Source organism: Colias philodice, chromosome 19 (genome assembly GCF_061535455.1).
Source record: "Colias philodice isolate Cphi_HAF_F1 chromosome 19, ilColPhil1 Martin Lab GWU primary, whole genome shotgun sequence".
Lineage (NCBI taxonomy): Eukaryota > Metazoa > Arthropoda > Insecta > Lepidoptera > Pieridae > Colias > Colias philodice.
Genome location: NC_143104.1, coordinates 8,023,004 through 8,048,986, shown reverse-complemented (window position 1 = coordinate 8,048,986; position 25,983 = coordinate 8,023,004). Strand labels below are relative to the sequence as shown.

General features: G+C 34.0%; 4 protein-coding genes across 4 annotated transcripts; 2 read left to right on the top strand and 2 right to left on the bottom strand.

Annotated features, from left to right (window-relative positions):
* The first annotated feature begins 10,360 nt into the window (after positions 1-10,360).
* On the top strand, positions 10,361-14,407 carry LOC149480057 (mitochondrial outer membrane protein SLC25A46-like). Its single transcript, XM_089707085.1, has 7 exons — positions 10,361-10,749; positions 11,186-11,283; positions 11,362-11,540; positions 11,640-11,696; positions 11,899-12,114; positions 12,199-12,418; positions 12,552-14,407. The coding sequence occupies exons 1-7, from the start codon at positions 10,578-10,580 to the stop codon at positions 12,840-12,842; spliced, it is 1,233 nt and encodes a 410-aa protein (XP_089563211.1). The 5' UTR covers positions 10,361-10,577; the 3' UTR covers positions 12,843-14,407.
* On the bottom strand, positions 14,389-14,956 carry LOC149480056 (large ribosomal subunit protein bL34m-like). The gene is made up of 2 exons (XM_089707086.1): positions 14,769-14,956; positions 14,389-14,690 (listed from the first exon to the last, which is right to left on the bottom strand). Exons 1-2 carry the CDS (start codon positions 14,804-14,806, stop codon positions 14,468-14,470), a joined length of 261 nt encoding a protein of 86 aa, XP_089563212.1. The 5' UTR covers positions 14,807-14,956; the 3' UTR covers positions 14,389-14,467.
* Positions 14,957-15,693: 737 nt separating this feature from the next.
* On the top strand, positions 15,694-19,101 carry ear (ENL/AF9-related super elongation complex transcription factor). Its single transcript, XM_089707207.1, has 3 exons — positions 15,694-15,974; positions 16,105-16,295; positions 16,518-19,101. The coding sequence occupies exons 2-3, from the start codon at positions 16,112-16,114 to the stop codon at positions 18,566-18,568; spliced, it is 2,235 nt and encodes a 744-aa protein (XP_089563333.1). The 5' UTR covers positions 15,694-15,974; positions 16,105-16,111; the 3' UTR covers positions 18,569-19,101.
* A 301-nt stretch (positions 19,102-19,402) lies between these two features.
* Positions 19,403-25,983, bottom strand: Smg5 (Smg5 nonsense mediated mRNA decay factor). Its single transcript, XM_089707177.1, has 4 exons — positions 25,722-25,983; positions 23,392-25,612; positions 22,889-23,087; positions 19,403-20,204 (listed from the first exon to the last, which is right to left on the bottom strand). The coding sequence occupies exons 1-4, from the start codon at positions 25,793-25,795 to the stop codon at positions 19,759-19,761; spliced, it is 2,940 nt and encodes a 979-aa protein (XP_089563303.1). The 5' UTR covers positions 25,796-25,983; the 3' UTR covers positions 19,403-19,758.

Genomic DNA, 25,983 nt, shown 5'->3' with positions numbered 1-25,983 from the left:
ATAGATTATTTTGACATTGACCAAAGAGGATATAATCACTACGTTATTGACTTTGACATATTACATACAATCACAGATTAACAATGTTCGTTTATACTGTGGTATAAAGGCAATATTTAATCATCCTAGATAAAGTAAACAAACCTTCTATGGAATACATAGTAGCGTAGACAGAGAATACAATAGACAGTACAGACACCTCGGAGCTTGTTAAGAGCATATACAGACGCTCCGATTTGGTTGGTGCCAACCATATTGGAACCGACATGGCAACCATTCCAACATTGCTACAGATTGTCCGACGGTTGGCCTTCCAGCAGTCAGTTGACCATAGAATGTCAAATGACCATAGTACGAAAAGAATGGGCTAAATTCTACTATAGAAATAGAGAAAATTACAGTCATATGCGGCTCTTATAACTTATTTTTTAAGGTTTTTAATGTAGCCGCACTGTCAATTTTTTTTAATACTTCTAACATAATAAAATACGCTTGATTTCTGGCATCTCTATATGCGTAATCTTTGTTACTTAAGTCCCACAAACTGGGAAAGTCTTTATATAGTTCCAGTAATTTTATTAATATGTCACGTTCGGTGACCGTAACTCCCTCGGCGTTCATGTTGACGTCCTACACCGGCGGCGTTGCGAATGTGAATGAGCCAATTACCTATATTACTCTATGGAATGAGCCGATTTGGTCGGAACAAAGCTTCCAAACGTTCCAATTTGGTTGGATCGGATAGGAAGTTGGTTTGGTCGGTATCGCCGGCGCATCCGACCACGTCAAACCAATATTAATAATAATTATGTCGGACCGACCGCTCTCTACACTTTCCGATTTGGTCGTGGTCGGATGGTTGGCACCAACCAAATCGGAGCGTCTGTAGATGCTATAAGAGCGAGCGCGCACGAGCAACTTTGTCTCCGCAACTATTTTGTCTCTCCCACCCATGGGCTAGTATGAAAGTGCGCGCACGTAGCGACGCAACTCTCCATACAAATTGATGGGAGAGACAAAATAGTTGCGGAGACAAAGTTGCTCGTGCGCGCTAGCTCGAGGTAGACACCGGATGCGAGTCGCAGAAAGAGATAAAAAAAGAATACGTCACAATATTTAGGGTTACCGTGTGAGGGAAAATTTACCCCGCAATTTGTAAGATACAAATCTCTCAATATCATTATTCACATAACATAAGTGGATAATAATGAGATATCCACATTACATACTTACATCCTTATACTATTTATACTAATATTATAAAGAGGAAATGTTTGTAATTATGTATGTATGGTTTTCACGTATAAACTACTGGACCGATTTCAAAAATTCGGCACGGGAACGGCAGGGGAACTCTTTCGTGAAACGCACTCTACTATGGTCAACTGACATATTACTCTATGGTCAACTGACAGCTGAAAGGCCAACCGTCGGACAATCTGTAGCAATGTTGGAATGGTTGCCATGTCGGTTCCAATATGGTTGGCACCAACCAAATCGGAGCGTCTGTAGATGCTTTAATTGCTCCGAGGTAGACACCGGATGCGAGTCGCAGAAAGAGATAAAAAAGAATACGTCACAATATTTAGGGTTACCGTGTGAGGGAAAATTTACCCCGCAATTTGTAAGATACAAATCTCTCAATATCATTATTCACATAACATAAGTGGATAATAATGAGATATCCACATTACATACTTACATGTTTATACTATATACTAATATTATAAAGAGGAAATGTTTGTAATTATGTATGTATGTATGGTTTTCACGTATAAACTACTGGACCGATTTCAAAAATTCTTTCACCATTAGAAAGCTGCATCTTCACTGAGCAACATAGGTTATATTGCATTTTCAAAAAAATTAGAGATCCTTACCAAAAATGCAATAATGTATCCTTAATAAAAATTCTGTCATCGCGTGCGCTGCGGAATCTATTGAAAATAGAACAAATAAATGTTCTACGGTATTATAGAATGGACCAATATCTATAAGAAAGTCCGCGATATTCCATTCAAAAGATATAAAGAATTTTTAAAAGTATCAATTTACAGAAAATAGTAGGTATACTGTTTAATACAATGAGGAGGCGTAATGCGGGACGGGGTGAAGGTGAGGAGGGAAGGGATATTCTTTCAGTGTTAGATAGCCCATCTATATTACTTGCTCTGTGTAGCCCATTGATCGAGGAAGGCTATAGTAGGCTATATTGTACCATAACACTTAGACCAACAGGAGTGGAGCCACGCGGGTGAAACAGCGGAGCGCAGCTAGTATATAATAAACATATTACTTTTAGATGGGTAATACAAATTATGTATATACACATACCTATATATTATATAACTAGCTGTGCCCGCGACTTCGTCCGCGTGGAATAGTGACTGCATAGTAGTTACTACTTAACACACAATTATTGAGTAAACACGTCTTGAAACACGTACTATCATATACAACTAAATTATAAGTACTTACACATTATTATAAAGTTAAGAAATAAAATAAATAATAACACAAAAGAACTGTTAGTAAAATTTATTACTAAACTGAGCTAGGTATAAAACTTAGGTACAGAAGAGTTCAAAATTTCCAGGATGTGGTTATTCTCCCGCTCCCATATTCCTTCTACTTTCACAGACGTTCAACTTTTCCCTTTCACCCCTAGTAAATGGCTGAACCGATTTTGATCTAAACCATGTCTATTGTCTAATCATACCTATACAGGGTGTCCCAAAAAGTAGTGATGAACGGAAGCTGGGAGGTAGAGGACCTAGAGGGCTATCCGAATCACCCCCATGTGTGTTATGCGATTTTTCGTATTTTCGGAGTTATGACTCTTTTTTCAATTTTTCACCTATCGCCGAGTACGATGATATTTTCACTCATGGTGACATCAATTATTGCGGAAGATGCTTGATTTTTTTTTGTGTGCTACGCTGAAAGATAGGCCAATTCAGTATGGTAATATTTACTATCGTTAGATCTTTGAATGGAATAAAAAAAAAGGATGAAATGCCAAGAAAGGTAAAATTTCCCGGTATGTTCACCACTTCAAGGGCCCGTAAAAAAATAAAATCACATAAAAAATGTTTTCCGTTTGGCTTTTAAAAACTTGCTCTATCTATCAGGTAGCTACCCTGAAAATTTCATTTTATTATTCAGAAGGCTTCAATCGAAAAATTGAAATCTAAATGTGATAAGTGCAAAAATTTTATTAACATGATGATCATTAAAACCAATAAATTGGTGTTTAATTACCAGAATTTTTTAAAATGACCCCGCTGTTGCTCAGTGCAAGTGCGACATCACCGTAAAAAGTTGTCTTTTAAATGTCTGAATGCCCTTTTATCATTTTTAATGGTTTCTTCTGCTACTATGAATTTCCGGGTTATTTCGTCCAAATTGTAGCAGTCTCTCGTCTTTGTAGTATCCCCACGGAAAAAAATCAATATGGTTTATGTCCGGAGACCGTTCAGGCCAGGCTAAAGGGTAAAGATACCCTGAAAGATGGATTGGTCGTTGCAGCCTGCGCATGCGCCGGTGACGCTTGCCTTAAAACCTGGCCTCCACGGTCCCTCGACCTAAACCCAATTGATTTGTTTCAATGGGGAAACTAAATAGACCTCGGCTACTTGAGAGAATGTCACAATTTGGACGAAATAGCCCGGAAATTCATAGTAGCAGAAGAAACCATTTAAAATTATAAAAGGGCATAAAGACATTTAATAGACAACTTTTTACGGTGATGTCGCACTTGCATTGAGCAACAGCGGGGTTATTTTAAAAAAAATTATGGTAACTAAACACCTATTTATTGGTTTTAATGATCATCATGTTAATAAAATTTTTGCACTTACCACATTTAGATTTCAATTTTTCGATTGAAGCCTTCTGAATAATAAAATGAAATTTTCAGGGTAGCTACCTGATAGATAGAGCAAGTTTTTAAAAGCCAAACGGAAAACTTTTCTTATGTGATTTTATTTTTTTATGGGCCCTTGAAGTTGTGAACATATTGGGTAATTTTATCTTTCTTGGCATTTAGTTCTTTTTTTTATTCCATTCGAAGATCTAACGATAGTAAGTGTTACCATACTGAATTGGCCTATCTTTCAGCTTAGCACACAAAAAAAATCAAGCATCTAGCGCAATAGTTGACGTCACCATGAGTGAAAATATCATCGTACTCGGCGATAGGTGAAAAATTGAAAAAAGAGTCATAACTCCGAAACTACGAAAAATCGCATAACACACATGGGGGTGATTCGGATAGTCCTCTAGGTCCTCTACCTCCTGGCTTCAGTTCATCCATACTTCTTGGGACACCCTGTATATTATGTACATGTCATATCCTTTCGTTTGGTACTCCATTTGGATTATTTATCCCCACTATCACCCCTAAGGTGCCCTATATGTAATAAACAGATTAACCAATTTTGATAAAACATGACTAATTGTAATTCACACGTCATTTGATATGCCGCTTGATTATATTATTTGACCACATTCGATTATTCATTCCCACTTTTACCGCTATAAATCAATAAATGGATGAACCGATTTTGATTAAATATGCCTCATCATACTTCTCACGTCAGGTCATGCCCTTTCATTTGATATGCCACTTGGGTATATTATTTGACAACTTTTATTCCCACTTTTATACCTATATCCAATAAATGGATGAACCAATTTTGATAAAATATGTCTTATTGTAATTTACACGTCATGTCTTTCATTAGATACGTCACTTGAGTATATTTGATAAAATTCATTTATTTATTCCCACTTTTACCCCTATATCAAATAAATGGATGAACCGATTTTGATAAAATTTGACTAATTGTTTCTGACATGTCGTCTATTTTCATTTGATATATCACTTGGGTATAACCTACATTAACAACCTACATTAACAACTAACATTCGTTTTTTTCATTCCCACTTACCCCTATATTATAAGAAACAACTAATGTAACAAAAAAACGCATCTAATTGGTATTACCCGTTAGCGAGCTACGGTGGCACAGACAGACACGCAATACACACATAGCGGACACCCCTCTTTTTGCGTCGGGGGTTAAAAATAATACCTACGACATAATTTCAAAGACCTTTTATATAGAAAATTTACCTAGAAGTAACCATAATGCTACATATTTGTGCAGGTTTTAGACTTATGAGCAAAAATCTAAATAAAGGTCCTTTGACCCCCCCTACTACCCCCTCAGCATAACCACCCCCCCCCCCCACGCTTGGGGACTTTCGATATGATCATCTGGACATGTCAAGGAATAACTTTAGCGTATAATTTACGTAATAAAGTAATTCATGTATTAGAATGCCTTAGCAAATGTTCGCTGTGATTACTTAAATGGTCATAACTTTTTTATTTATGAACCGATTGACATGAAATAAACACTAAATGTTAAATGAAGCTTACCACAATATATTAGTGAAAACCGCATCTAAATCGGATAAGCCGTTTCTGAGATTAGCGTGTTCAAACATACAGACAAACCGACAAACAGACAAACAGACAAACAGACAAAATTTTTTTTAACAACAGTTTTGGGTTTGGGATCGATTTAGTAATAACCCCTGCTAATTTTTTTTTACATATTTTCATTGTACAGACACCACTTTTCTAGAATTTTATTATATGTATTGATGATATGAATATATATCATTATCATATAATCCCATATGAAAATGTGTATGTAATGATAATGTAGATGAAAATTCAGTAGGGACACCCTTGACGATGCCCATACGGGTTATATGGAACAAGGGAATAGTGGCTTTAAATACTTGAAAAATTAAGAAAATTATTTGCATCTGCTGCTGAAGTAAATTGTACCGATATTTTATTACGGCCTATAGGTCTAACACCATCTTTAGTTATATTTTGTACACGGTGTTTATACAAGAACGAACCGAATTTAATGGGTCTTATACTTAGGCCAGCCGAAGGGTCTTCCTCAGTACGAGACACATATACTATATTTAGCAGTCGAGCATCTTGATAAACTTGAGCGTCTCCAAAATTTCTGTATTAGATTTATTTTCGGCCTTCGAAAATATGACCACGTTTCTTCTTTCAGGAAAAGGCTCAAGTGGCTCCCTATCCGACTTCGCCGGAATCTACACTATTTGCAACTACTGTTCCGTATCCTTTTTAATCCCTCCGCTCCTTCCTACCTCAAGTCCAATTTTTCCTTCTTGCACAGTGAAAGCTACTCACTTCGCTCTGAGGATAGACTCATCTTGCGTGTTCCAAGCCGACGCACAAATTTTTATGGCAAGTCTTTTGCAGCGATATCAGTTAAGTTATGGAACTCTCTGCCATTAAATATTCGTCAAGCCCGGACCCCTTCGGGTTTTAAAAATCTTGTGCGACAACATTTTCTTTCCGCTGCTGATCCGGACCAGTAATATTTTATTAACTTTTTATTTTTCTTTCATATTTTCATTATGTTACAATATGTACTCTGTATTAGATTTAGATGGTATTCGTATAATAATTTTATCTTATTCAATATCAGTGTGTTTCCCTCTAAGTATATATTTATTTATGTTTATTATATAATACTAGCGGTCCGCCCCGGCTTCGCCCGTGGTACATATGAAAAATAGATGTTGGCCGATTCTCAGACTTACCCGATATGCACAGAAAATTTCATGAGAATCGGTCCATCCGTTTCGGAGGAGTATGCAGACTAACATTGTGACACGAGAATTTTATATTATATAATATGTAATTGGTATGTATATCTGTTTATTTTATTTATTTATATGTATATTTATATATTGTGTATGTATATGTATAGTATATGTGATATTGTATATGGATATGTACCTATTATTTAAGGTAGATATATATTATTATTATTATTTTTTTTTTTTTTGTTTTCTTGCTATTAATTATTCTTTTTCTGTTCTCGTCCCGCCAATTAGTGATCTTTTTGCTTGTTTACCTTTTACCGTGGTTGCCTGGAAGAGATCACTATTAAGTGATAAGGCCGCCAAAATAGTTGTACTCTGTTCTATGTGTATTGTGTAAGTAGTTCTAAGGCTTCTGTACAATTATTAAAGTGTTAAATCTTATATATAAAAATGAATCGCAAAATGTGTTGGTAAGCGCATAACTCGAGAACGGCTGAACCGATTTCGATAATTCTTTTTTTACTATATTCCTTGAAGTACGAGGATGGTTTTTATGTAGAGAAAACGTAAATATATACCACGGGCGAAGCCGGGGCGGACCGCTAGTAAATAATAAAAATAAATAAATATACTATGTATGGTCCCCTCTCTTCGCCAGTGTAAGATGGGGGATTCAAAAGAATTGGGGCAATATAGGTAGTTTGGGAGGCTGGGATAGTATAGTCGTGATCAGGGATATGGCGTTTGGAGGGTAAAATGTCAGAGTCTTTAGAGGAGTGATCGGAACGGAGCCTTTTGTGGCCCGTAGACTCTGCTTCCATCATCTCACTCTGTAAATCGGGTGGTTTATTAAGATCTGGAGGTCCTGAACCTCCCATATTGCAAAAGGAAAATTAGTTTTCTATTGCTTACCCAAACACAACAAAAAGTTTGGTATCACTAGAAAAATAATAGGATAATAAAAAACAAAAACAATCTCTGAGACACGTGTTTTCTCCAATGTTTTCTCCGACACAACAAAGCCGAAAAAAAAAACATGAATGAATCAAATAAATTGATATGACAGATCGTAGACAAAGAAACCAATAGACAAATTGATATCTTATGTCGCATTCACACAAGAAAAAGAGCAACTTATGCCGGTGCTGTGTAAAGAAATGAGAGAGAACGATAAAATTTTTTGTTTCACGCAGCGTACCACTTTTTTCAAGAATAGCAACCTAGTTTGATAAACAAAGTTTGACAGCTAGCTATCGTCTTCCATAAAAATATAGTTTTTACATGTTCTAAGTTACGTAATTCATGGTATGTTTGGTTTTGAATGATTTAGACTTACTGTTAATACCTTATAAAATAATACCATGGTGCGGTGTAGCGTTAAAGGGTGTAAAAGTGATAGTGGAACGAAAATGCCTGGACTGTCTTTTCACTCGTAAGTATACAACTCTTTATCAGTTTATAGGCCTTCATGATATTTTAGCGTGTTAATATATTGTGTATCACGTGCTGTTGACTTGAATACATTGTTTAAAAACCACAAAAATAACAATTATAAATTTTAACCTAAAAAATTTTGTGTTGCCAACTTTTCTACAAATTGTTACCCACTATTATGGGAAATAATAATATATATTCTGCAGTGTGTATTTAATTAAATATCTGAAATATTCAATTGCTTGTTACAGTTTTCCTGAACCGGATAATTTACGACAAATTTGGATTGTAGCTACAGGATGAACAGATTGGACCCCAAAACCGAAGGTTAGAAAGTATTATGGTAATCACCACCACCGCGAAGCTGCCCCGCCGAAGACAATGGACACTCTTGGTTCCAACATTGAACCGGAGGGACGTAGTTAATTAAGTTAGAGATAATTTAAATGTAATTTTTTTATTACAATAAATTATTATTAAGTAAATTTCGGTTTTTTTTTTTGCGCCTTCGCGGGTCGGTCAATATAATTAACGTGTGTATCTGTTAATACTTACGAAAATATACATTATTTTATTAATATTTTTATTTTATTTTATAAAAAATAATAAACAATCCAGTTTTTTCATATGGGATTATGATAATGATATATATACATATTATATAATATATAGGTATGTGTATATACAGAAATAAGTATAACCCATCTAAAAGTAATATATGTTTATTATATACTAGCTGCGCTCCGCGGTTTCACCCGCGTGGCGCCACTCCTGTTGGTCTAAGTGTTATGGTACAATATAGCCTACTATAGCCTTCCTCGATCAATGGGCTATCTAACACTGAAAGAATTTTTCAAATCGGAATCAAAGCAGTTCCTGCGAATATTCCTTCCCTCCTCACCTTCACCCCGTCCCGCACTACGCCTCCTCATTGTATTAAACAGTATACCTACTATTTTCTGTAAAATTGACACTTTTAAAAATTCGTTTTATCTTTTGAATGGAATATCGCGGACTTTCTTGTAGATATTGGTCCATTCTACAATACCATAGAACATTTTTTTGTTCTATTTTCAATAGATTCCGCAGCGCACGCGATGACAGAATTTTTATTAAGGATACATTCTGTGGATACATTATTGCATTTTTGGTGAGGATCTCTAATTTTTTTGAAAATGCAATATAGCCTATGTTGCTCAGTGAAAACGTGAAAGAATTTTTGAAATCCGTCCAGTAGTTTATGCGTGAAAACCATACATACATACATACACAATTACAAACCTTTCCTCTTTATACTATAAGTATAAACATGTAAGTATGTAATGTGGATATCTCATTATTATCCACTTATGTCACAGTATTACCATCCTACAGTATGGCGACGAATGTACTTGTGCAGAGAAACGGAGGGGAACTGGCGGGGGGTCGGGCGACGTGGGCCGCTTAATGCAATCACGCTGAGTTTGCATTAACTATCGCGAAAGGACGACGCAGTCGTATTTTTTGTGTAATAATTTTATTATACAAAGGTACTTACATATTCTATTATGACGCGCAAAAACTGTTCCGTTTACGGATGTAAATCTACATTGAAATCCCAGAAGGAAACAATATTTCAGAAAGATTGTATTAATTGTATCTGTTGAATTAAAATCAAAGCTATGTATATGTTGTCCTCATTATTTTCTAATCAGATTGTACATCCCAATGCGAATGCATTACTTAGTTAAATGGTATAATATACAATTAAGAACATCCAAAAATAAAGTGTCCACGTAAATAATATTTAGCAGTGTAATATCTGTAATTATATATTTATGAACAAATAATTACATCAGATTTAATAATCGCAATTATTTTGAATGTACATATGAATAAATGATTTCATCATAATATTAATAATCAAAATTGTTTTATTTCCCATTTGTTGCAACTTGCAACCCTAGCGTATTTTCGTGTGGCAGCGTAAGTACCTACGCTGGCGGCGGCATCGCGCGACATCAAAGGCGATTCCTTACTGTAGGAAATAATATTGTAATACTGTGCTTATGTTATGTGAATAATGATATTGAGAGATTTGTATCTTACAAATTGCGGGGTAAATTTTCTCTCACACGGTAACCCTAAATATTGTGACGTATTCTTTTTTATCTCTTTCTGCGACACGCATTGCCGGTGTCTATTGGTTTCTCTGTCTAAGTGACAGATTGACAGCGCAATGTCACAAATGACATTGGCATTTGGCATTTCAGTTTTCAGCTCTTTGGAGTTTGGTTTTTTATTTTTATTGAGCTCTGATTTTCGTACCTTATTTCCTGTAAAGCTACATCTGCAATAAAAATTTAATAGAAATCATAACTATTTCATTATCCAAAGCTATTGCATTACAGGCAAAAACTAATATAGAAATATACGTTAGAAAATGTTTTTGTAACTTATCCACTACCTATCAGCTATCTGCTTGATCAGATTCAATGGCTGGTTTTCGGGATTACAGTAATTATATCAGACCGTACGGTTTCGATCCCAATAGAGAAACGAATGATCTCTATGATACTCGTTACCAGCAGATATATCGATATCACACTCCTTTAAATGAGGAGTATCAAGGACCGCCTTTAGTAATGGATGATGTTTCAGAAGAAGGTATGTAAAAATACATACATATAATGTATATGTCTATAGAAATATATCAATTTATGGTCCGCCTAAAGCAAAGGGGGCGCAAAGTAAGGACTTAGAAAATTTTTGATCAAAAGTGAAAAAAAATTTTTTTTTTGCGCGTCGACGGAGCCCCGCTTTGCGGGGCTCCTATTTCTGTGTAGTTTTTTTTTTAACAAACCTAACCTAACCTAACCTAATGAAAACCATCAATCTTTGAGGGCGAATATCTCGGCCATTTTTGATTTTAGAGAAAAGTTGTTCCTATAAAACTAAAATATTAGCGTAATCTTTACGATAAAACAATAATAAATAGGTGTTATAATGACACCAACTCCATCAAAAATTTTCTAAGTCCTGCGCCCCCTTTGCTTTAGTCCAAGCCAATTATTTACGTAAATATAACAAAAAAATGTTTCAGAAAATAATGAATATGTGACAACAGCAATAAGTGTAGCCAGCTTAGTAAGTGAGAATTTATTGAGTCATCCATTTATAGTGTTGAGAAGGCAATGTCAGGTATTTTATTGAATGTAGACTTTGTTATAAACATAACATGAAAATACATACAGATTTGATTATTTATTTTTTCTTAAGGTCCACAATACTTTGAGGAATTACCACATTGTTCCCTACACATTATTGCCTGTGGTAGCAAGGCTGCATAGGCGGCAGGATTTGTACACTCTATGGAAAGGCATTGGTTCCACATGTATAGTTAAGGGCCTCAATTTAGCTGTTGAAAATGTTCTATCAAAGGGAACTGGTTGGCCAAAGTGAGTACCTATATTAAAATATATGTTGGTAAATCAATTTGATAATGAAAATTATTGCCTGTAATATTGATTTTGATTTGTGTTTATATGTAATTCCAGAGAGCTAACTAAATGCAATTCTTTTCTCCAGTTTCTTCAGCACATGACATTAAAATGGTGAGATGATTGTATCATACAATATTTTTTTATATTTTGATTTGAGACTTGGATTGTGATTGTAACTAGAATGAATTAAATATTAATGTCATGATTCTTATAAGTTAATATTGTGTAAAAAAAAACTAAGTTATATTATAGTCAATATGCTTCTCTATTAAATTTAACTATTTACTGTTATGTTATTATTTCATGTTTACAGTGTAAGTTTGGCTGTGATAACACCATTTTACTCTGCAAGTTTAGTGGAGACAGTGCAGAGTGATATAGCAAGTGATAAGCCGGCTATATTTGATGTCTTTAGAGAGGGTTTCATGCGTATATTGGAAGGGGGCACACCAATTAGGGGCAGGATGCTGCCTATATGGGCAATAGTGTTGCCTACAGCAGCCTTTGGGCTTACAAAATATTTTGCTCAGTAAGAATAAAAATAAATACATAATTTTATGCATTTATTAACCCATTGGAGCAAAAAAGCATAATTTTTTATTTTTTCTTGCAGCATAACTTTAAAAATCATTACTGTGAGAATGTTACGCATCCAAAAAATGCATAAGCATGAATTGAGTGCTTCATATGAAGCTTCATTTACTATGAATCATCGCAAAAGTCTCCCCGATCCCTCAGAGGATATGATATTAAAGGCTGACATATTCTCTTTTATTGCAATGGAAATAATATTTTATCCTGTTGAGACAATAATACACAGGCTTCATATACAGGTAGGGTACTCAAATTTAAATCCAATTACAATACATAATATTTGCTTTTTGAAATAATTGTTGACTGAAGTATTTTTTCATAGTTGTGTGTATTTCATTATGTATGTGAGAATGACATATTTTATATTTACAGGGTACAAGAACAATAATTATTGACAATTTGGACACAGGCACATCAGTTACGCCAATTTTAACTGGATATGAAGGTTTTATGGATTGTTACAACACAACAATAGCAAAAGAGGGAATAGGGGGACTGTACAAAGGTTTTGGAGCCCTTGTGTTACAGCTGGCTGCACATTTGGCTATAATTAAGTTCACCACATTTGTAGTTACAGAAATGTCAAATCTTTTAAAACCCGCTAACACTCCTACCAGTTCTGATGAATCCGTTCATTCTCAACAAAAATACTTATTCAATTAGAAATTTTAAATCAACATTTGTTAAATTGTCTTATTAAACAGTCTCTCTTGGAGGACTTATTGTTATTTTTATAAATTATATTTATTTAGATTCTTCCTTGTGTGTAATATTGTTAGACCGGGAGATATTGACACAAAATTTCGAGTCATTTGTAACAGGATGGCGGTTCTACAGGGTTCTTAGTACGCAATGATAAAAAGAAAAATGATGGTGTGAACGCTGGTACCGGCGGCTTAGTCGCGTGGGCGTTAGTCGAACTCGTCGGAAAATAGCGAAAGTCAAACGATTTGTAACAGTATGGCACTTATTTTTCCTGTAAGTTTGAGGATCAACGAATATAAATACAAAATTTCAAAGATCTAGGTGTTGGAAATCTTCACTTATATAAATTAATACTAAATTAATTTTTCAAGTATGACAGCACTTTTTCCCCCTACTAGAAGTAGGGCAAATATAATAATGGTCACATTTTATCAAATACTCTCCAAAAATCCAAATGCAATACTAGTACAAAAAGTTTGGCGAAATAAAATTTTTTTGCAGATTTTCGGCGGTATGGCGACCATTTGGAATCGTCCGAAAAGTATGGCATGGCGATTTTCGTAAATGGCTGCACGACGATGGTTACCTGTGCAAAAGTTAGCCTGATACAAATGGTTGAATAATTGTTTTATTTAAATCAACACATTCGCGTCGGTATGGCGGGCTGTAAGTCACACCGGAAAAGTATGGCATGACACTACCGCCTACTTCTTTTTTATGGGCTATCGGTAAATTCTAAAATTTTTGTGTTACAAATCGTTTGACTTTCGCTATTTTTCCGACGAGTTCGACTAACGCCCACGCGACTAAGCCGCCGGTACCAGCGTTCACACCATCGTTTTTCTTTTTGTCATTGCGTACTAAGAACCCTGTAGAACCGCCATCCTGTTACAAATGACTCGAAATTTTGTGTCAGTATCTCCCGGTCTATGTATTCAGTGCAAGTATTTACATAAATTATACTAGGTAATTGCTGGGATTTGTTTTTTTTATCTAGTTATCAGACCTGTAGAATATATTCCTTATTATTTATAAAATACTAGAGGTCCGGCTTCGCCCGTGGCCCGTTAGTATTTCGCAATAAAAGGTAGCCTATGTCCTTCCTCGGGTATCAAAATATCTCCATACCAAATTGGTTCAGTAGTTTAGGCGTGATTGAGTAACAGACAGACAGACAGAGTTACTTTCGCATTTATAATATTAGTATGGATGGTATTTATTTTTCATTTTATTTAATTTAATGATTCATGATACCTTTTTATGCAGTGAAATTATCTAATAAAACCTAAAAGTGCTCAATTTGAGGCTGTTTATAATAGTACAAACAATAAGACATAAGTGGCAAGGTAGTATTGAGGTTGTTTGAACAGTAGTCATATTTGAGATCATTATGAAACTGCTAATTGTCTTGAAAATGATTGCATGTGTAATCATTTTTATCTTTAATATTTTTTTGTACACATTTAGACATGTAAGAGGAACGAAAATAATAATTGAACATAAATAAAATAATTAAATCATTATATTTCTTTTTATTTGACTATATTACATACATTACTTTTAAGATTTTAGTTACTAGGTTACTAATGAGTTAATACAAATCGACCTTTCAAGATTCTTCGCATAATTACTCTACGACCAGTTGGAGTCGATAATCTGTGTTCCCATCCATGGCGCCGCACTCGCCTTACTTCATTGGGCCTAGGGAAATAGCATCGTACTTTCGTTCTTATAGAAGTTAACAAACATGACTCCGGTTTTACTAATGTAGTGTTTGATACTGGAGCAATAGTTTGTAGACCCAACCTGCAATAAGAGGTAGCAATTCATGTGATCAAAAGTCAAATGATTATGGTCCTAATAATATTGGAGGTTATTCATTACTTCAAAGGTTGTATTACTGCCGCCAACAACCGAGACATTATTATGTTATAAACAGTTTTTTGTTTGTCACTTCTATTCTTTGCTGGGTTGGAAAATAGATAAATTTATAGCACTAAATACTAATTTGTTTTTTGGTAATCTGAATTAATCTGAGTGAGAATAGCTGAGAAATGAGAATTGGTATTATAGATTATTTTGACATTGACTTTGACATACAATCACAGATTATCATACAACCTTATTATGTTCGTTTATACGCAATAATTAATAATCTTAAATAAAGTAAAAAAATCTAAAAACCTTCTATCATGATAGAATGTGTGATAGAATCAATTACTATCTTATAAATAAGTCGAATCACGCGTGGTAGGGATAAGAAAAAGATAGCGCGTAACGGAAAAATGTCACGCGTAACGAAAAAATGTAAAATTTGTTTCCAACCCCGATAAAGAAGTTTCACTTCAAAAAATACTAAATGTGAATAGCTCTGGTGGATAGTGAGTGGATCAGTAAGTTATTTTAATTATTATGAATTATTTTACATTAAAAACTTCTCTCTTACTTCTCCATTACACCTCCATTATTATAAAAAGACAAAGTCTAGTATATTCTTATATATAAAAATGAATCGCAAAATGTGTTGGTAAGCGCATAACTCGAGAACGGCTGAACCGATTTCGATAATTCTTTTTTTATTATATTCCTTGAAGTACGAGGATGGTTCTTATGTAGAGAAAACGTAAACATGTACCACGGGCGAAGCCGGGGCGGACCGCTATTCAGTAATAAATATACTGCGTTAAAAGGAAAAACGAATTAATACTAATAATATTGCCATAGAAAAATTCAATCAATGATTTATATACCTAATCTGTGACCTAATCAGATATAATATTATGAACTATAAATTTTCGTATAAATAAATGTTTATTAATTTAAAATGTTAACTTTTTGTTTTATTTTTAAAACTAGAAATATTAGTTATACATTTAATATCCTCACAAGTATCATTTTTTTTATCTGTCTGTTGATGTCGAATTGTCGAACTAGAATAATACGAAAATTGAATATGGCGGACAAAAATAACAAGGGCGCTAAAAGATTATTTTCGTCAATACCTACGTAGATTTATAAAAGTGTGAATGATTGAAAAACTATTGTTTATTTGTCATAATACATATTTGTTCATGTATTTACTAAGTTATAGTAAGTAGTATCATTATTGCCTTATATTTATACTTATTTTTATTTTTCAACGCTATAGGTATTACATTACAGTTAAGCAGAGATATAAATAAATATGGCATTATTTACATACATATTGGTTTAATTGCAGGGTAACAATGTCGTCGATTAAAGTTAATTTTGAAATAGGGCATGAGGCTTCAATGAAGTCAAAGAAAACTCCAGAGGGTTTCACTCATGATTGGGAAGTATTTGTACGCGGTCAGGAGGGAGCTGATATCAGTCACTTTGTTGACAAAGTTGTTTTTCACCTACACGAAACTTTTCCAAAGCCAAGAAGAGGTAAATGATGTGTTGTATTTAAATCAAATATATTTCAATATTGTGATTTTTATTTACAGATTTTATGTTTGTAAATTTGTAAACATTGTCTTCGTTTCGTTAAATAATTTATACTTTAAAGTAAATCACAAACTTACTATTATACAAATGAAAAATAAAAATTGAAATCATTTTTTTTTTTTTATTAAAAGACATTAAAATATAATTATGTATTGTTTACAGTTGTGAAGGATCCCCCTTTTTCTATAAAAGAGTCTGGATATGCTGGATTTATATTTCCCATTGAAATCTATTTGAAAAATAAAGATGAACCTAAGAAAATTAAATTCACATATGATTTGACCTTACAACAAAGTGGCTTTCTCAAAGATCGTTATGTCTTTCAAAATCCCAATGATGAGTTTAGAAGGAAACTTTTAAAGGGTGGAGGAATACCTGTAAGCAATAATGCATTTTATACTAATCCTGATCAGGAAAGTAGAAGTAGAGATTCATTTACTGATGAAAAATCACAACTTGTTAGTAAACCTAAGCTTTCCTCGGAGAATGTTAAAAAACATAAGATTAAGGAATACAAAGAAGAAGTTCCACTTAAAACCAGTAGTTTTGAAACACTTTTTGGACCTCCTATACAAAAGCCACCAAAAGTTTCACCAGATCCAAAGAAAATGGAAAAAAATACTCCAGTAGTTAAGTCAGAGAAGAAAGAAAAAGAAAGATCAAGTTCTGATAAAAAATCTAAGCATGAGCACAAAGAAGCTAAACCTGATAAAATTAAGATAAAGGAAGAGAGAGACAAACAAAAAATTGAAAAAATAAAAAATCACAGTAGAGAACAGGAAAGATCTAAAGAAAAGGCAAGTAAAAGAATGAATGAGAAACCACCATCTCCTGAACCACCCAAGAAAAAGTGTCTCAGTCCAAATCGAAAAGTTCCTAGCCCTGCACCACGTTCTAGTAGTGCTTCAAGTATTAAAGATGAATATAAATCACAAAAACATAATTCTGAGAACTTTGAGCAGAAAAAGCCTAAATCTGATGAAAGGATTGAAGTCAAACCTGAGAAAGAATCAAAGGAAAAAAAGAAGAAAGAGAAAAAGAGCCATGATAAAGACAAAGAGAGAAAAGAGAAAAAAGAACACAGGAAAGAAAGTCATAAGAATAAAGAATCACCTCCTGAACCACAAAAAGAGGTTGTAAAAGAAATACCAAAAGCAAGAGAAATCTTTAAAGAAAAGGAATCAAAAGAATCACCTGTAAAAGAAAGGCCACCAAAACCAGAAAAACCAATTAATAAATTTTCTATTGAAAACTTAAGAAAAACTCCACCACCAGATGTTGAAGAGCGGTCTGAAACACACAAAACAAAAGAAAAAGGTGAGTCTGAAAGAAAACACAAACATAAGAAAAAGGATAAAAAACGAGATGAGTCAAAAGAAAAGCACAAAGAAACTAAGGAGAAAAAACACAAACACGAGAAATCACGCGAAACACCACAAGAACACAAAGTAGAAATAATAGAGCAAAGAGAGACACCAATTCCTAAAGAACGTCACATACCTGAACTAGCATCACCCATATCAATAGATACTGCATCACAATGTAGCTCTAAGAGTGGATTGGCGAAAGCTGTCCATATTGGAGCAGAAGACGTAAACAGTAGTCATTCAGATTCTGAAGGGTCTATTATACATGATGATGAAGATATCAAAGTGAAAACAGAACATGCATCACCGGAACCAGTTGTAAAGCGTGAACCATCACCAGAGCCAGAGCCAGAACCTGATCCTGAACCTGAAATCATACCTGAACCAGTAGTTGATACTCCTCCTGTACAGCAAAAACCTAAGAAACACAAAGATAAATCCTCTAAAAAAGAAGAGAAAAGACGCAAAAGAAAAGCGGCAGAAGCAGAAGAAATAGAAAATCGTAAAGTAGCAAAGCCTGCAGATTCAGGTCCTTCAAACAATGAGACAGACTGTGGTGAAAGTAGTGCATCAACATCCATGGAAACTAAAGTACAAGACAATGGGGTCTCAAGTAGTTTAGGGGAAGATGCAGAACCAGGAGATTTATCTCCAGACTATATGGTTCAATTAAGAGGCCTGCAACAACGCATAATGATGATTAAAAATAATGAAGATCTCGAAAGGGTTGTGAATTTAATTGCAGAAACAGGCAGATATGAAGTGACTACTCAAACTTTTGATTTTGATCTGTGTTTGTTAGATAGGTCAACTGTCCAACAGCTCATTCAACTTGTTGGCTGTTAGCACATTTTTGGACACTAATCAATGCTTAATTTAAATGATTATATTAAGCACTGATATAATGAAATTGTACAGAATATATTTATAAGAATCATTCAGGCAGGTTTAGAATGTATTATCAAACTATTGCTGCTGTCTGGAAAGTTAAGTTACAGAATAATATAATATATTTAAGTTAAGAATAATCTCAATCATCATATATACTTAATGAAAATAACCCATTTGAGGAGTTTTTAAGTGCAATACTGTATAGGCATGTAAAGATATAAGACTGTTGAAAGATTGTTAAAGAACTTATTGTATATTTTGTACATTAATGTATTGATTTAATATATAAGTTGAAACTCAAGTTAATCCTCCGTGGTCACAGAGATCATATGAGGCTATGTAAATGTTGTTGCATGGATAAGTGAGATATGATTAGTTTTCAAATATGGCATACATAGACATGCTTAGCTGCAAACTATAATATTCGTTCACAACTTTTACCATGTTTTTATTGTTTTACTAATTAATATATTTCACAGAAATCTTAATTATTGGCACTTTTATTTTACACAACAATCATAATAATTATAAGAAATGTGATAAATCTGAGACAGTGCTTACAGATTTCTTTTTTAATTTAGATACTGCTTTTGGTTCTGAGTTTGTTATATAATTTATTTTATTTATCATTTATTAAGGTATATTTAAAAAATAAATAGAGTGTATAACATTTTTTTTTCTTTTGTTTAATTTCTGAATTCTACATTATTCGCAGGGAACTATTTTATCAGAAACTTATGTATGAATTTTGAAGGATACAAGAACTATGGGAGGTAAATAAAAAAGTAATAAACAAAAATGTCGTTTATTTAATGAATGATGATAAATTTGCGAAAATATTGAAAATAACAAGATACACCAATCGACTATGACTATACCCCAGTTATGATAATGAAAAAGATGAAGAAACATAAAAAGATGTCCAAAAGATTTGATTACTTAAAGAAATATGAAAATGAATTAAAATTAACAATTTCGAATCAAAATGAATAAAAACCGACTCATCAGCCAAATTTCATGTTAACATTATTAACACTCTTTTTGCGCAGGCATGTTCATACCATCTGTGTGATTTATTTCACTTGGTGAGAGGGATGTATTACTCCCTCTATTGAAGTCGAGGTCCAAAGATGTCATCGCAATGTTCACCTCTTTTTACCATTTTTGTGGCCAGTTTGGCGCCACTTAGCGTAAAAGTCGCCAATGAATTCAACAGAGATGCCTGCCGCTTGTGCTGTGCCCATCAAACTGATCTCTTTATATGTATCTTCATTTTTCCCTTGTTCTGTTCCAACTAAAAGAACAAGGAGTGGCGCGGACTTCCCTTGGACCGTGTTATCTGGATCCCCATTTCCACCTTGCAATTGTTTTTCATCCGACGTGAAATGGTTGCAAAATTCCAATATCTGCATGAAATTATGGACATGTGGTGGAGCTTTTCGAGGATATTTGAGCAAAGTTAATGGTTTCGTTTGCCCAGGACGTTGGGTCCTTAGATATCTAGATCCGCTTTTTAGTTGAATTTCGAGCCAGCGTATAGCGTCGCGAGCCGCGGAGCATTCCCGTTTCAGCTCATCCAGTTCTTGCAAAACTGCAATCATAGCATATTTTTATGAATGAATTGTGAGTACCTTAGTATGCTTACAAATATTTACGATAGCTAGAGATAACGTTTATGTCATTAACACAAAAAATACATATTAAAATAAACAGACAGAGTAATAAAACAAAATATGATTTAAATAGTTAAGACAGACAGATCAAAGGTGCGGGCACGAAGACTATTTTCTTATACAGCGTTTGAATGGGAATTTGAAGCCTGCCGGGCGTAAAAGGAACCAAATTTTATACGTATTCATGCCGGCATGCTCACGCTGCCAATGAGGCCCTGCGCAGACGACAGACTATCCGTGACGCACTTTTTAGTCTGTGAAAATAGAACCTATGAAATTATATGCAGTAACGCACACGACGCGCAAAAAGTCCGGCGCACAAAAAATCCGTGTAATTCGGGCAGACCGCACCGCGCCGCTCCGCACAAAAGTGTGTGAAAAGAATAGAACGTTTGCTTCAACGCGCGCTAACGCAGACGGCGCACACTTTACACGATTTCCATAGCGTCTACGTCCCTACAGCTCTGCCGACAAAATGATCGAAGATGTGCGTCGTGTGCGTTGAGTCTGTGAAAAATCCGCGACCGACTTTTTGCGCGCCATGCAGACTTTTTGTGCGCCGCAGACTCGATCGCACAAAAAGTGTGCCGTCTGCGCAGGGCGTAGACAGAGAAACCAATAGACAAATTGATAGTTTATGTCGCATTCACACAAGAAAAAGAGCAACTTATGCCGGTGTTGTGTAAAGAAATGAGAGAGAACGATAAAATTTTTTGTTTCACCCAGCGTGCCACTTTTTTCAAGAAAAGAAACCTACTTTGCTAAACAAAGTTTGACAGCTAACTATCGTCTTCCCTAAAAATATAGTTTTTACATGTTCTAAGTTACGTAATTCATGGTATGTTTGGTTTTTAATGATTTAGACTTACTGTTAATACCTTATAAAATAATACCATGGTGCGGTGTAGCGTTAAAGGGTGTTAAAGTGATAGTGGAACGAAAATGCCTGGATTGTCTTTTCACTCGTAAGTATACAACTCTTTATCAGTTTATAGGCCTTCATGATATTTCAGCGTGTTAATATATTGTGTATCACGTGCTGTTGACTTGAATACATTGTTTAAAAACCACAAAAATAACAATTATAAATTTTAACCTAAAAAATTTTGTGTTGCCAACTTTTCTACAAATTGTTACCCACTATTATGGGAAATAATAATATATATTCTGCAGTGTGTATTTAATTAAATATCTGAAATATTCAATGGCTTGTTCCAGTTTTCCTGAACCGGATAATTTACGACAAATTTGGATTGTAGCTACAGGATGAACAGATTGGAAACCAAAACCGAAGGTTAGAAAGTATTACGGCAATCACCACCACCGCGACGCTGCCCCGCCGAAGACAATGGACACTCTTGGTTCCAACTTCCAACATTGAACCGGAGGGACGTAGTTAATTAAGTTAGAGATAATTTAAATGTAATTTTTTTATTACAATAAATTATTATTAAGTAAATTTCGTTTTTTTTGCGCGTTCGCGGGTCGGTCAATATAATTAACGTGTGTATCTGTTAATACTTACGAAAATAAACATTCTTTTATTTTTTTTATTTTATTTTATAAAAAATAATGAACAATCGAGTTTTCATCTACATTATCATTACATACACATTTTTATATGGGATTATGATAATGATATATATTATACATACTAGTGGTCCACCCCGGCTTCGCCCGTGGTACATATTTCGCAATAAAAGGTAGCCTATGTCCTTTCTCAGGTATCAAAATATCTACATACCAAATTTCATGCAAATTGTTTTAGTAGTTTAGGCGTGATTGAGTAACAGACAGACAGACAGAGTTACTTTCGCATTTATAATATTACTAGCTTCCCGCTCGCGGCTTCGCCCGCGTTTTCAGAGAAAACCCGTTCCCGTAGGATTTCCGGGATAAAACCTATCCTATGTCCTTTCTCGGGTATCAAAATATATCTATACCAAATTTCATGCAAATTGGTTCAGTAGTTCAGGCGTGATTGAGTAACAGACAGACAGACAGACAGAGTTACTTTCGCATTTATAATATTAGTATGGATTATATAATATATAGGTATGTGTATATACATAATATGTATTACCCATCTAAAAGTAATATGTTTATTATATACTAGCTGCGCTCCGAAAACCATACATACATAATTATGTACATACATAATTACAAACATTTTCTCTTTATAATATTAGTATAAACATGTAAGTATGTAATGTGGATACCTCATTATTATCCACTTATGTTATGTGAATAATGATATTGAGAGATTTGTATCTTACAAATTGCGGGGTAAATTTTCCCTCACATGGTAACCCTAAATATTGTGACGTATTCTTTTTTATCTCTTTCTGCGACACGCATTGCCGGTGTCTATTGGATTCTCTGTCTACGGCGCAGGGCCTAAGGCCCATACTTTGACACTACATACTTTGACAAGTAGTTCGTGCTTGTGCCTCAGGGCATAAAAAAACACACATCAACCTAAAGTTTACGTATCCGAGAACAAATAAAAGAATCAATTAAATTAAATCAAATCAAATTAGAATATTTTTGTATAGGGATCGAGAAAGGACAAATAATATTAGGTATTAAATATGATGCTTACCAACATTTGGCACAAGAAATATGAAATTTCGTGCCTTGACTAGCTGTTTTACTCTACGAAGATGTTTATACAATGCAGCAGTGTCAACAGCAAGCAGTGAAGGAATTTCTGTTTGTCCAGTACATTCCAATTCGCGTACTTTAGACGCTAACCAAAGATGACCCAAACGGCGCAAAAGACCACTTTCTTTCTTGTCAACCTGAAATTTGTATTTCGAAAAATGTAATAAGCATTTAATTATACTTTTTATAAGGATTTATATCATAAGCTGACCGGTAAACATTGTTTTGCCCGTCTGCACTGTAGGGAATAAAAAATTTTCTACCTTACTGTCAGACCTACTGAATAAATTACATTGGTTTGGTAAGCACAATATTTTTGTATACTTAAGTTATACATAAGTATAAGTTATAAGTTTATTATTACATATATTGATATATAACAATTATTAATTGAACTAATTAACAATATTTTTTAAATTACAATTCTATGGAGCTACTTACTTGATTCTTTGAATTATGCCATTCCCTACTTCTTTTGTGGTGTAACTTTGTGCTTACTTTGGTTGGGAATACTTTTTTCAAATAGAAAATCTTCATTGTTCTATTAAATCGTATTCTTGGAACTATTTTAGCTATTTGATTCCCAAAGTCGATAAAATTCAATATTCTGATAATGTTTTCTTCATATACAGTTAATTTCATTTTCTCCATGACTTGCCATTCAGCGGCATCTTTATCGAATTTTCCGATATTTGTCCCACGCAAGTTTATGTCTTCAGGCAATGGGATAGATTTATATTCAAGTTTGAATTTTTTCGCAACATTCTTGGCTTGCATCAAAATATTGCAGTTGTTATTAATGAGACCATCATTATTCTTCTGATTAAAATAATGTTGGAATATATTCAACAAATTAACAACACATTGAAACAATGATTCACCACTCTCACCGCAAGACAATATTAGTTCCTTCTCAGTGAGAACCCAATCTTGTAATATTTTAAGACTAGGCAAAAAATTATCACCAAGTAAGAAGTTTTTAATGCCTTCTATGTCTAAATCTTTTTTGATAGGTTTCCCTTCAGTTGTAGATTTATCTATTTCAACAAACTCTTCATCCACATTATTTTCATCTTTATTTTGTGAATCAGATTTTTCATCACAAGTTCCATTGATTACTTCTTCTTCCTCATCAGTGTCGTTATGGAGTGATATATCATCACTTTGTTCATCTTCAGACTGAAAACTTGATTCGGACAGATCATCATTATCACAAGAATCTGTTTCATCACTTTCATCTTCACTATTTTCTGTGTTATCACTTATATCAGAACTTCCTGAAGATGCAGTTCTACGCCTGCGTCGTCTCCTTGCCAATGTTTTTTTGTTCTTTATATCACCATTCAAAACACCTTTAGAGTCTCCATCTGAACCAATATCTTTTATTTCTTCCTCAAAGTCGTTCTCACTATTACCATTCGGTAAAACAGTATTGCCATCATCAATTTCCTCATTTTGTGATTCATCTGTTCCATTCAATTCATTGGATGCCACATTTATAGAAGTTTTATATTTAGATGAATATTTATTTGCAGGATTATAAAGCCCGAGGTCTTCCAATTGTGCATGCAGTTTTTGCAATATTTGAGACAAAAAAGCTAAAGTGAATGCTTTACATGCAAAAGCTTTTGCTTCATTATTTTCTTTCAGTTTTGCAATAGTAAAAAGACAGATTTTAACAATATTGTGAATCATAGTTGGGTTCAAATATGCTGGATTGTTATTTTCCTCTTCTAAAGCTTGAACAAATTCATTATAATTTTTATTTATATCTGGTAGTACAACTTTATCAAAGTCCATTGAAATTTTGAGTTGTTGTATAACTGTACTGCACATTTTGGGAATATTGGTATCATCTTTGCTAAAATACCACTTTTCAATTAAATATAAAAAATTTGCTACTGTCATTTGAATGTGTTCTGATTGGGTACATGATTCGGACTCATTAAGCATACTACAAAATTGGTTGTTTTTCTCAAAAATTTTAGTCAGGTTTCCCATTGCACCTTCAAATGGTGTTAAGCAACTGAGACAGTGTATATAGGAACTGACTGAATCTAAATTGTAGTTCTTCTCTAAATATAAATTACCTATTTGATTAAAAGGCATGCCTGATGTTAGGTCTATTTGACCAGCCTGAAGGTAATAACGTGTGGCAATAGAAGATTCAGCACTATTGAAAATTTCCACCTGATATCTACTTAAGTCACCGAGATATATTAAGCAAGAGTACAAAACGGATCTGCAAAGTTGGTACTCATCTTCTGGTGGCTTATAATTAATATCATCCTGATTTTCTTCATCATGATATAGGGGGACATAATCCAGTTCTTTTATATGAATTTTCATTTCTGACTGGACTCTGGACATAAAGTGATGAAAGTGACCTATGCCACAGACAATATGTGTTTGTAAATAGTTATCATATTCATTATCAGATTCGCGGAGCTTCTTAGCAGTTGATATTGTATCATAATACACTTTACGCCAAAGCAATTCAAGGGACTTCTTGCCGTAGTTCAAAGGATCCAGGAAAAAAAGTTTTTCACAGTTGTCTCTCAATTTTTGCCGTTGAACTTCTATATGAATCGAAAATAAATCGGCGATCACTTTGCTCCCACTTGTTGCCTCCCCGAGACGTCTAGCGATATCGCTCACATACCTGGAATTACACATTTCTTATTAGATTTCAAAGACAAACAATGTTTTTATAATTTGACGTAACATTCGATTGAGACCCTTGAAAACGTTAAATAAAAATTATTTCTTACCGATAAACTTTCTTCGCTTGCTCGTTGCGCTCGATAATTTTTATATCCAAGTTTTCATTGCATCCGTTCTTCATTTTCAAGTCATTTTAATTTTTATCAACATGTCAAGATGTTTTTATTAATACAGATGACGTTTTAGAAAAGTCAAATTTTACGGAATTATGAATCATTGCTTCGTGATCATACTAAAATCAGTAACAGATTGGTATTTTCTGCGTTTTGTATTTTAATAACCAAATTTACCAAAATATCTCACACGAGA